We start from the raw sequence: 12,260 nt of genomic DNA on the forward strand, positions 1-12,260 counted from the left end.
ACATTTTTAGTTAATACATAACAAAACACTGGTGTGCTTTTGATATAGAAATGAAGCAAAAATCATGTCAGCTCTACTGTGACTGCTGTTGCTACCTCAGCTGTCCAGGAAATGAATGAAACTACCTTCCAAACGAGGCCTCGATCACGCTCACATCAATAATATCCTCATTTGGGAAGGCTCTCGCTTCACTCGTGACAGTCGTTTCCTTGATGGGCATCAAAAATTAATGGTGAAGGGTTGTTTTCCAGTTCCAGAGCTCCAGGCCTGCCAAAGGTTAAAGAAACACACCACTATAAAACAGAGCCTCTGTGTTTGTCTTGAAATCAGGCAGCGTTTGCTTGCACTGCTAAAATAGTTGGATTTTAATTTTCATGCCGAGGCATTATTGTTTTTTTTTTTTTTGACAACACTTTTCAACGTTTAGCTTCATCTGTCTGCATCGTTATGGATCATTAATGCCTAAATTAGAAAACTCTCAAAATGTTAAGACTTAAAGGCAGGAGCATGTTTTTCTTGGGAGGAAAGAAAGTGTCAAGTGTGATCCCAATAAGTCACCTGTCCACATGATAGTGAAATCCTAACTGCTGACTCAAATGAAAAAATGTTCCGCTTAAAGTTCTTTTAGCAATTTGCATCATTGCGCCGCCACACAAAGGCAGAGCCTGACATTCCTGTGTAATTAAGACATCTATCATATGGCACGTTTCTCTTGATCACTTGGAATTCACATACAGGACCGGAGAGTTTTCAAAGCAGCCGAGGGGCAGCCCATTTTCATCTGTGATTACTAAGTGAGTGCAGCATGGCCATGAATGCAGTTAGACTGTAACACTCTGCAGGCATTGTTTTTAAAACACTGACATTTAAATTGTGATCCCACTTGCCCTTTCCTGGGGACCAAATGCTCGGGTGGAGCTGACAAAGAACCAACAAAACAGAGCAAAAAGTGTTCAGGGACGAGAATTTTGATAATTACAAGTACAAGTGCAAGTAATGTTAGTTCTCCAACACTGCACACTAATATCCTTCATTTTTTCATACAATATACAATTAACACACAATTAATAAATGATATGTTTGTTGTTAATTAATCTTTAGTTGATAGTTATTTCATGGTTTACAAACCATGAATTTGATCTCTAAACCATCTATTAAGCAACTGCTTAATTTTCATGTTCTTGCTAATGTCTAGAAGCGTCCTGAAAATAGCTTGCACAAAGAAAAGTTCACAAACAAGAAGAGAATCTTTTGCACTTCATCAGCACCTGCTGCTAAACTGACTGCTGCTGGTTCTGGCTTATGTACAGCACACAATACTGAGGCTTAGCAACATTCTACAGCATGTGCAGGACAAGTGTTATTGTTCATTAGATAATAGATGTGTCAGCATTTACTGTAAAATCAGACAATTAGTTTCTAATATTTCCTTTTTGCTCTTGGAAATCTTGCAGGTGAATTTCTGTAAATTTGACTGCTTCACTTAAGAAATAAATATGTAGTCAAATACCGTCTTTTTTTTATTTTATTGGTAACCTTTGACAAATTATGCTTAGAATGACTTGTGCTTTTTGAACTTGACTCATGAATTCTTTTGAGCTCTTTGTTTCTCTAATATTAAGTATGTGTTCATGATGAATATGACTTGTACCCTCAACATTGTTTATTGTAAACTGGGCCCCTGGGTTATACCCCACTGATGCACTGCTGTGCAAGTTTTTTGCCATTGTAATTATCTACCCTGACCTCATAATGGTTCCCCCACTACATTGCCTCAAATTGCAAGTGCTGAAAACCGTGTTTTTCATCCCAGCCCTTCACAGTGCAAAGCGTTGCTCTTGTTTGGATGGCCATTATAAATGTACAAGCTGATATATAAGTTGATGCTTATAAACATTTAAAATTGCTCAATAAATGGTTTCTAAAGCATTTAATTATTTAATGTTGTAATAATTTTTAACTGAAGATTTATTAACTACAATCAAACCATTTATTAATGATGGTTATTAAAGAGTGTTACCGATCTTAGTTCTCAAATGAAGAAAGCTGCCAGCAAAATTATGAAATATTCAACCTAACTTTTTTCCAATTGCGAAGGAACACGCCTCATGTCAAGAAGCTTCTTTATTAAAATGAATTTTAATAGAGATTCAGTTTTTTTTTTCCAGACCACGTTGTTCACTCATTTTGAATAAATAAAGGTTTTCTTTAAGACCTCCAATATAAACAAAAAAGTAGAAGATTTTTATGAGATTTTTTGTTTGCACTAATCTAACTCGCACTCATACTTTGTCCAAATAATCTCAGTAACTGCTTACATTAGGAAATAACATATACAAACAGTAATGGTTATTACTAATTTTGTTTGCAAAAGTTATTCTGTATTATGATGATGAAGATGAAGATGATGATGATGATGATTATTATTATTATTATTATTATTATTATTATTATTATTATTATTATTATTATTACCCTATTACAGTTATTTTTGACCCATGCTTGGCTGGAGTTTGCCTTCTTTTAAGTTCAAGATTTCGTATCTTTAATTCCACGGAAAACAGTCTCATAGTAAATGACTGGAAGTCACTGTGCAGTGGTTTTGTCTCACTTTGTTTCATGTCAGTGTGTGAAAATGATCCTAAGAGGAAAAATTATGTGATTGTTTCATTTGCTGATGTCAGAGCACTTTGCGTTCTTGTGTTAACAATTAGCTAACAATAACAACTCACTTTGATGCTAACCAGTGTGGACCACAACTTTCAACAGCTACGCGGCCTCATTGCACCCCCACAACACACACACACACACACACACACACACACACACACACACACACACACACACACACACACACACACACACACACACGCACACACACACACACACTCAAAGAGAGAGAGATCTGATTGAGAAATTAATTAAAACATCAATGTGAGGAGATGCAGATTCCCATGAAGATCTGCACACATTTTACTTTGGTGAAATAAATTGTGTCCAGATGTGTTATTAGGCCAGGATTAAAATAACAGGAAGCATGTGGCGTAATGTATGAAGGCTTCACATAATTTCCCTATTTATGTAATCAGTCTTTAATTATACAAGTAAGGGTTAATTGACTTATTTATATTGGAAACACTAATTTTAAATGTGCTGAAACTAATGTTCTTATAACCTCCTCATTGATGTTCACATCCCCTCTTAAAAAACAAGTTTTATTTTCTTTGCTGCAAGTATTTTGATAAAAATCTGATTGTAATTGAGATTAACAAAGAAACTAGAAACAGAATTATAATATGTTAAAGAAAAATCATCTACATATGCAGATCATACAAAAACACAAAAGCTATATCCTGCATTTGCAGTCGGCTTGAACATTATTGCATTCAGTTGTTTTTTTGTTACATTTACATCTTTTTTGACTCCATCTAGTGGTGTAGACTTGCTGTTGCTTCAGACTTTGTTAATAATACTGCCTGAGAACAGGTTTAAGAACAAAGTCACTGTGTGAGGCTGGATTCTGAGCTGATTCTGTATGAATTTATGTTGTATCTAAACTTTGCATCACCTGCTCAGGATGGTGAAAGGACATCCTTAAGTACTTATGAGCACTTTACATTAATACATTTTTAATGGTGTTGACTTTGGCTTGGTTTTAAATAGTGACTTGGCTAAAGCAGCTGCTAAAGCTCTGTGAGACGAGACCCTAAAGAGAGCTCAGGCTGATTTGTTGTTAAAAAAAGAAAAAAAAACAACAACAACAAAAAAAACAAAACCAGTCAGATCAGTTTGTGATCAGTGTGAAACTGGACTTGATGCAACTACAAGGGATGACAATGTGAAGCATGAAAAACATGTTTAGTCGTCACTACAGAATCCGTCACATTGCAAAGTGGGAGAGGCACACATTACAAAGTAGGTTTTCCACAGTAACTGTATTGCAAAAGTAAACAAGGCTGACAATCATATCATTCAACAATAATATGTTTGTTCCTCGGAATTTGCCGTTGTCTTTAAAAAAGTGAGCCATGATCTCAAACAGAATCATCTAAATACAGAAAAATATAGATTCAGGTCAAAAAGGATTGTAAATACTTACTAGTACTGTAAATAACAGTAAGGGAAGACAGCTACAACAGGTATCATTCACTGTCCTGGCACAGTGGATGCATTTAATAGGTCGGACATACAAAAATAAACCACAACAAAGCAACACATATATTGTACAAATAAAAACCTGAAAATATGTCCCACTGACTTTGATCGGAGTGCATGTCATACTCTATCTGAGAAGTGGGCACATGGTGACTAAAACACGGTCGCTATGAAGTAAAGGACATTAAACTGTTTTCAAAACGTTCTGACCAAAGTAAAACTATGTGATGGAGGCGTGAACGCAGCTGCAGACAGCTTCAATATCAACATTAATAATCATAATAATAACATGTCACGCTGGAAATGTTGACCATGATGACACTGATATTGAGTGAAGACAGGATGGAGATAGAAAATGCTATTGAAAATTCTAATGTGTAAAATGTCCGTCATGCCCTCCAAACACACACACATCCAGAAAAAAAACAAAACAAGGTAGAAACAAATATTGTCTGCTTAGGGTAATTTCACAATTATTCAAAAATCAAAAAAAAAAAAAAAAAAAAACCTCTTTAAGAATTGTACAAGTATAAAAAAGCTACAAACATTAATAAATTACATCACTGACACATAAACACTTCACAAGGTGCTAGTAAAATAATTCCGAAACCCTTCAGGATACTAGAACTCGAACAAGAGGCTGGTCATAGAAACTTTAAGTCTTTTTTTTTTTTTCTTTTTTTCTTTTTATAGAATTTTTTCCTCAAAGCTTCGTCTCTTGTTCAAACAGAATCACAATACAACTAGCTTTGTGTATGTAAGGCCATATGACAATAAAATGTTTTATTTCTTCAGTTGTTTTCCAGGCAACACCTTTAAATTGACCACAACAAATCAAGTTAAAAATGAGTCTCTGCTATCAAAAAACAAAACAAAATAAAACTTCAAAAATTAGGACTATACTGTATATCCATATATATATTTGAATTCATTTATTCATAATTAGCAAAACCGGTAAAAATGTAGAATTAAGCCTTAAGGGGAAAGGATACAAAAAGTAGGAATTTAAAAGGCTATGTACAAGCTACATTCTGTATACTGTGTGAAGCTGTAAAAATGCAGAGATGAGTTGTTGGTGCTGCCTGTGAAAGCAAGAGAAGAGAGAAAGTATCCCCATGTAACTGCAGACCTGACATGGATGAGGCTTATCATTGGCGACAGGTCCCACGTAGTGTCAGAAATCCTATACACACCAAATCCTGTTCAGCAGGCCTCCTTTAGTCCTATGTTCCATCCTGACACTGCTGCTGTTTGATACACTTTGTGCTTTAAAATTGTCCCATGAAGTTTCCTATCTATGACTCCACACAAATAAATAAATATCATGGCTGATAGTGCTCTGCAAAAGTAAGTGTTAACAGAAAAAGATAAATGCTCAAGATGACCTAAATCAAGACTAGCAGAATCTCTGCTGGGAGAGAAAAAAAAGGATTCCATTTCAACCCACCGATCATCAGTGTGGCAATGATAAGCTGCATCCATATAGTAGGAATTAATGAGTAAAATCCCCAAACCCTGACCCAAGCGCACATGCAACTGAATACATGCAAGGGATACTTTCAAAAATCTTGGAATGACTGCAATGTACTTCTACTTTATGTTTTAGCAACCCCTGATAGACTGACAGCTGTAGTAAAATGAGACATGTTCTCTTAAAAAATATTTATAGTAGGTTCTGTACACTTTAATATCTGAAAGTTATAAAGTATGAGTAGAGGCAAAAACCTATTTGAGTGATGTTCTTCTTAGAAATTGAAAAATGCATGGTTTTCTTTTTTTTCCATTGTTGGCTTTAATTAGTGAACAGGGGGTGAGGTTGGGATGGGACCCAGCTCAAGAATTCCCAGTCCGACAGCAGTCCGCTGCATGCTACAGGAGGAGCTTTCCATTTCGATGGATCTTTAAAATCTTTCCAAGTCTCTGTTTGGCTGTTGCCATGCCTTTCTTTAGCCGCTTTGCTGTGAAAAGAACAAGACAAGACAGGACATGGAGAATATTAGTATCCTAGTACAGTAATAACTTTGAATTTCTTTCATAGATAAAATCTGTACTCCCTTAAGAGTTTTTTCATACAAATACCTGCCTGCATAGAGTTTCATAAACATGTTTTTTTAAAGGAGCTTGTTTTTTGCAGTAACCCAAAATCCAATTGAAAAATCATTCCACAAAGGGTGATGCTAACTTCCAGTTTAGCCAACAAAAACCACCACCTGGTGATAAGTAGAATAATGTCAAGCTATAGAATGCTGCCGGGATGTTTTTGTTGGCTGTTGCTCTGGTACCCTCGTGTTAGTTTCTTTTGCAGAAAATAACTCTGTGGAAACACAAGTTTATGATATTTGCTTGTTTTGTTCAGATTCATCATCTCCATGTTCATGATTTTTTTGAAGCATTTTGAAATTGCCATTAGAAGAAAGCTAAAGTCAGGCTGTAAACAAACTTCACTTAAAGGGATATTCCGGTGTAAGTTTAATCCATGTTCTAACTCACCTTGACACAGAGTACGACCCCCCCTCGAGAGATAAAGTTTGCGGACTGCTAGCTTACGTAGCTTTAGCATCCTCAGAAATGACTGCACAACAACAATACGCTGCAGTAAATGGGTCCAAGTGTAAATTGCCATCGAAAAGCCACAAATAATGCTCAGAACAGCACCAAACTTCAGCAACATTACAAACAGGGTCCAAGCACATATTTCAACGTATCAAACATTTGATTTTGTTGCCGGCTTTGTCAGAAATGATTAACAGAACTCATCACCGGAGAAGCTTCCTTGTTGTGGGAAAGGCCTGCGAGTCAATTACAGAGTGCAGTAGAGTCCCGCAGTAATGATATTCACTGAGCTGCGGAACTCAACTGTCTTTTCCGACAAAGCCGGCAACGATATCAAATGTTTGATGCCTCGAAATATGCGCTGGGACCCTGTTGCTGAAGTTTGGTGCTGTTCTGAGCATTATTTGTGGCTTTTTGATGGTGATTTATACTTGGATCCATTTACTGCAGTGTATTGTTGTTGTGCGGTCGTTTCTGAGGATGCTAAAACTACGTCAGCTAGTGGTCCGCAAACTTTATCTCTCGAGGGGAGGTCGTACTCGGTGTCGAGGCGTGTCAGACCACAGATTAAACTTACACCGGAATCACAGAACTTCATTGTCACCAAAACCTCCTACAACACTTTACTCTACACACTTAAGTATACAATGATTTAAAATATGATGTTTAACCTTTGTAGTTTCATTTAGCATCTTGTTAGCGCCTGCCTATTTTAACACACATAAGTATTTTATGATTCAATCACGACACAAATAACTGATAATGTTTTTTGTTGTAGAGCAAATCTTGAAAATCTCTTAAGCTTGTATTAACCACAGGCATTTTACCATAAACCCATTGACCTCAAGACAAGGAAACTTAAAGTGCAAAAATGCTAACCAATGTCCAAGTTCAGGACTCATTCCTGCAGCTCTATTGGCAGAAGCTTTTACCAACACACCAAAAACATTGCTCCATAGCACCACTAGTGGTCAAAACCTCTACAGGGTACCTTAAAGCAAAAAAAAAAAAAAATTCTAATGGCAATTTGTATTGTAGTTTATCTCAGGTGCCAGTTGAGGTTGATCATTCTCAGAGTATATATTTAAATGTATACTTGCCACAAAGTTCAATCAAATTTAAAAGATGCTCTGTCAGTTAACAAAGCTAATGTGTCCAGACATGCTATTGTCTGTGAGGGTGTACCTAGGCACAATGGTGCTTTGAGCTAAAAGCCAATTGCAGCATGCTAATATCCTTAGCATTCTAATATTTGCTAATTAGTTGAAAACACAAAGTGCGACTAGGGCTAACGGGGATGCCATTATTATGCAGGTATTTGGTGATAAACAAAGTAAGAAATTTCAACTAGATGACAATTCAGGGGATCACCAACGTGATTACAATTCAGCAGCCTGGCTAGAACTTCTGTACACCAGGGCTTTCAAATTCATGCTGACATAGGGCTGACAGTTCTCCAGCTAACTGATGGTGCTGAAGCAGTCCAACCAGCCTAACATTGCTCACCTTTGGCATCTGCTGACCCCCCGCGATCCCCCTTCGCCATGCTGCTGCTGTTGGTGCTCGTGGAGTTGGTGCTGTTATTGGGGGAGGACATGGACGGTCGCCTCTGGCTGAGAAATACTCCCGGCGCCATGGGTTGAGGCCCTGCCGGCGACTTCACTGTCCCAGTGCTGAACTCGTGGTCAGTCAGGCTGCCATCTTGGGAATCCAGATTGTGTTCCGGTGAGCTGCTGTCCTGAGAGATTTTCAGGGGCTCCTCCATTACTATTGCCTTCTTTTTGGTGCTTTTCTTCTTCTTCTTGGTTTTCTGCTGCTCCTCCTGTTGGTACATTATTTTTTTGTTGAGCAATACTTACAGGAATAGCTACATGTATTAGTTACTATTATTATATATAAATATGAATAAATACAATGACACACCTGATGAGAAAGCTTAGCTGCAGCTGCTGCTAGCCCCGTTTCTATGGAGGCCACTCGAGCTCCGTCTCTCGCTGGCCGCTCCTGTCGAGGAACTGATGGTCCTACACGGGCTGTGAAGACCAGTCAATGTCATGATCAATGTAACCTTGTACAACAAACTACCTCATAAAACTGTGAAGTGCTGAACTTCCATTAGTAATTACCTGTCGGGCTATAAGGAGTGTCGTCACTGCTTTTCCGTTTTTTCGATCTGGACTTGAAAACAGGATTATCCTCTTCTGACTCCAACGAGGGGTAAACTAAAATCAAAAGATGTAACAGATTAAATTACTAACATGGCATGCATGTAGGAAAATTAAACCCTACCTACGATTATAACCCATACTGAAGCTTACAATGTGACTTCAGTGCACTTTTTTATACTTCCCGTGCATCTAAAATGGTCGAAGTTTCCAGTGACAGCATGCCAGACAGCTGTGAGACAGCTGTTGTGTGCCGCCTTCTCTCTGCCTGCTCACAGCACAGCCATTTCAATCTAGACATTTTAATATCTGGTAATTGGATGATCACGATCAAAAATGCCCTGTTTACAGAAGACGGTGCCAATGTGTGAGGAAAGCTTCAGCCTGAAGATTTCCGAATGAGAATGTTCGTGCTACGAACAACTAAGGAGACATTAATTAGAAGCTCAAAAAGCATGTCAAATAGCAATTTGGAACTAGCGTTAATGGCTTATTAACAAGCTGGGAGGGGGCAAACAGCTGTGTTTGGATGGAGGTCACAAGGAAAACATTTCAGCAGAAAAAAGATCACAAAGTGGAGCAACACAAAAGGGCAGCTTTGGAGAGGAAGCATGAAAAATAAATATAAAGCCTATCATCTACTCCTAATGAAATGTCCCAGGCAACTTTTAAAATTAGGGAACCACATGTTGATCCATCAGGGGTCGATCTGTTTTTAACCCCACCTGTTAGAATCAGGCATGGCAGATCATTATTGTCTCATTTTTCTGCTCAAAATTAACCCTGTTACATTAGGCTGTCCCCAGTGAGCTCCTGTCACCTTTTTTAAAATCAAAATAAAGCAGAAACAAGAAGAATGTGTAGGCTTACCATAATCTGAGTCCTTGAAACATGCGTCCATGTGATCCTGTTCGTCATCATAGTCCAGACTCTCAATACTGCTGCTTTTCCTGGGTTTCTTCGGGAGCCGCTTGGTGGGTCGCTTGCTGTTGTTGTTGCCGCTGCCGCCGGCTCCTCCGCTGGCCTTCTTGCCTGCCTGCACACTGTGCGAGTTGGTCTTCGACTGGCTATTGTTTTTGGACTGGCTGTTGCTCCACGGCTGCTGCAAGCTGTCTGAAGACGACAGGTTGGCCATGGACAGCATGCCCTGAATGGCCTCCTGTGTGCTGGGAGATGCAGGTGGCTGACTGTAAGTACGTCAATAAAAAATACACAACAACACAGCCATTACACAGCAGTCGACATGCTGGCAGGAGTGATGAGAGACTGAGAGAAATAACTGAAAAAGACCTTAAAATCTATGTAAAGTGCATGAGTTGTGCCTTTAATTATCATTTGACATTAAACTAATAAACATCAAATACCGAATCTGGAGGTAAAACTATCAAACCTAAATATCCTCCTAGGACCTGTGACTACCTAAGAAGCAGGTAAGAAAATATATACACACCTATTTTAACTGCTGACCAAAATGACTATCACTGCTATGAACGAATGAACCATGGTCACTTCATTCCATCTTCAAAGCCGCAAAACAATTAGATGAATTAACATATTCCAGCGTTTCCTTCTTTCTTTCTTTCTGCTTGTTTGTAGCTCTCAGTTAAAGTGGAAACAGACCATCAAGAGCTGAACTAAACAGCAAACAGCACAAGGCAAAAGGAAGAGCCTGGGGCCCCGCAGCATTTGATCAATTAAGGTGGAATGAAACAAACATTGACTTAACACAAACTGCTGACAGAATCTTTGTAAATTGTTGCTCCAGTCACTAGTTGATTTTTCAGCTCGAAGCGAAGTTTTAGAATTCAGCGTTTTCATCCAATTATTTCACGTTGGGTAGACCATTTGTTTGTCAGTGGCTCACTGTTAAGGAAACCTCAAATGTATTTACAGAAAGGACAAAAGGTCCCTTGGGAGCCATTAAGAGAGTAACGCTGATTGTGTGGTCTAACCCAAGTGTGTTTAGATGTAAAGGTTTCACTGGTGTAGAAGAAAATAGAGTGAAGAAACAGAACGTAATGACATCAGGGGGTCAAGTCTACCTGTTGGCACTGTAGTCGATCCCACCCACTTGCTTGCTGGCCTGCAGCAGGTCAAGAATCCCTGCAGCGGTGCTACTCTTTTTCTTCACCTTGGAGTTGCGGCTTTTGACCTCAGGCTTGGCCTCTGTGTCAATGTGCAGAGTCTCGTCATCTGATGAGTCAACACTCTGAAGTTGAGAAAGAGACATGAGACACACAGTGACAGAGGAATATGGTGATGCCTCAAAGTGAAGGCGTTTTCTCTGGATTTGGTCCCTTGGTTTTAACTTTTAATTAACTCCACCAAGGGGGTTATGTTTTCACCCATGTCTGTCTGTGTACTGTGTAATCCTGCTGATGAACCAACCAACACACAAACTACAGAATGGATTTCCACAAAACTTAGATGGAGGACAGATCTCAGCCAAGAAAATCATTTTTGTGTGTGTGTGTGTGTTTTTAAACATTTTCATTTATTTCTCAGGTAATGCATGGATGTTGATGAAAAGAATCAGGCATACTTAGGTGGCTGATATCTATGATGCATATGCATACATACGAGTGGTTTAACATTTAGAGTGATACAGGGCTATTGAGTTTGATATCGGATTAGGCTTGTTTGTATCAAAAGGGACTGTTGTGCCCCTTGAATACAATCAGGTGGTATATCCTCTACTGAGTGCCATTCCATTATGCTTTTACACAAAGGTTTAACTTATATATACTTTGACAAAAAAAAGCCTGGCCTGAAAAAAAAGCATCTAAAAAAAGCCTGAATTTTGGTGAGAGTTTCACTTTAATGCATCAGTATTAAAAAGGAACTTTGCCTAAATAAAATATACACAGAAGTTAAATAAGTTCCCTCGTTTAGTTAATGAAATATTGCCTGAAAAAGTCCAACCAAACATCTAATGGCAATTTTCTATTACGTAACTTTGTTTAGAATAACCCAATAGGGGGGCTTTGCAAAAAAAGAGCTGTGGACTCTGATGATCCTTTCTTTGCTGTTATGTAGTTGTCTAGAGATATGCAACATATGAATTCACCACATGTAACATGTAACTCCTGTGTATAATACAGACCAGTTATACAGCCTTGTACATTTCAATTTTTATTTTCAAACTCTCTTGTGTTTAATAAAATGACCATCAAACTAGAGACACGCAATAAATCCCAGAGGATCTGAATCCAATGCCTGACTGAAGTTAACTAATACTATGTGATAAATGGTTTCCAGTGACTTCTCATCAATTAAAACAACAGCATCTGGCATAAGTTTCCTTCGTTGTCTGCCTTTGTTTGGATTGTTTCAGCGTCACTGTTTCAGTGTCAACTTTAATCACTGTATTGGCGTCAAGAGGAGTGG

At 38.3% G+C, this 12,260-nt stretch overlaps 1 protein-coding gene across 2 annotated transcripts in view; it reads right to left on the minus strand.

Annotated features, from left to right (window-relative positions):
• Window positions 1-3,839: 3,839 nt before the first annotated feature.
• The window catches only part of phf2 (PHD finger protein 2), a 37,314-nt gene continuing 28,893 nt past the window's right edge, over window positions 3,840-12,260 (minus strand). The window contains exons 17-22 of one of the 2 annotated variants that reach the window (XM_037100729.1): window positions 10,916-11,082; window positions 9,744-10,039; window positions 8,835-8,930; window positions 8,632-8,741; window positions 8,215-8,530; window positions 3,840-6,113 (exon numbers count right to left, since the gene is read on the minus strand). In XM_037100729.1, coding sequence (XP_036956624.1) covers window positions 6,025-6,113; window positions 8,215-8,530; window positions 8,632-8,741; window positions 8,835-8,930; window positions 9,744-10,039; window positions 10,916-11,082 — 1,074 coding nt within the window. In that variant the 3' untranslated portion in view covers window positions 3,840-6,024. Of the gene's footprint in view, window positions 6,114-8,214; window positions 8,531-8,631; window positions 8,742-8,834; window positions 8,931-9,743; window positions 10,061-10,915; window positions 11,083-12,260 lie in introns of both variants that reach the window. The other variant, XM_037100728.1, reaches the window with a different exon arrangement.

This window comes from Acanthopagrus latus, chromosome 6 (assembly GCF_904848185.1).
Source record: "Acanthopagrus latus isolate v.2019 chromosome 6, fAcaLat1.1, whole genome shotgun sequence".
NCBI lineage: Eukaryota > Metazoa > Chordata > Actinopteri > Spariformes > Sparidae > Acanthopagrus > Acanthopagrus latus.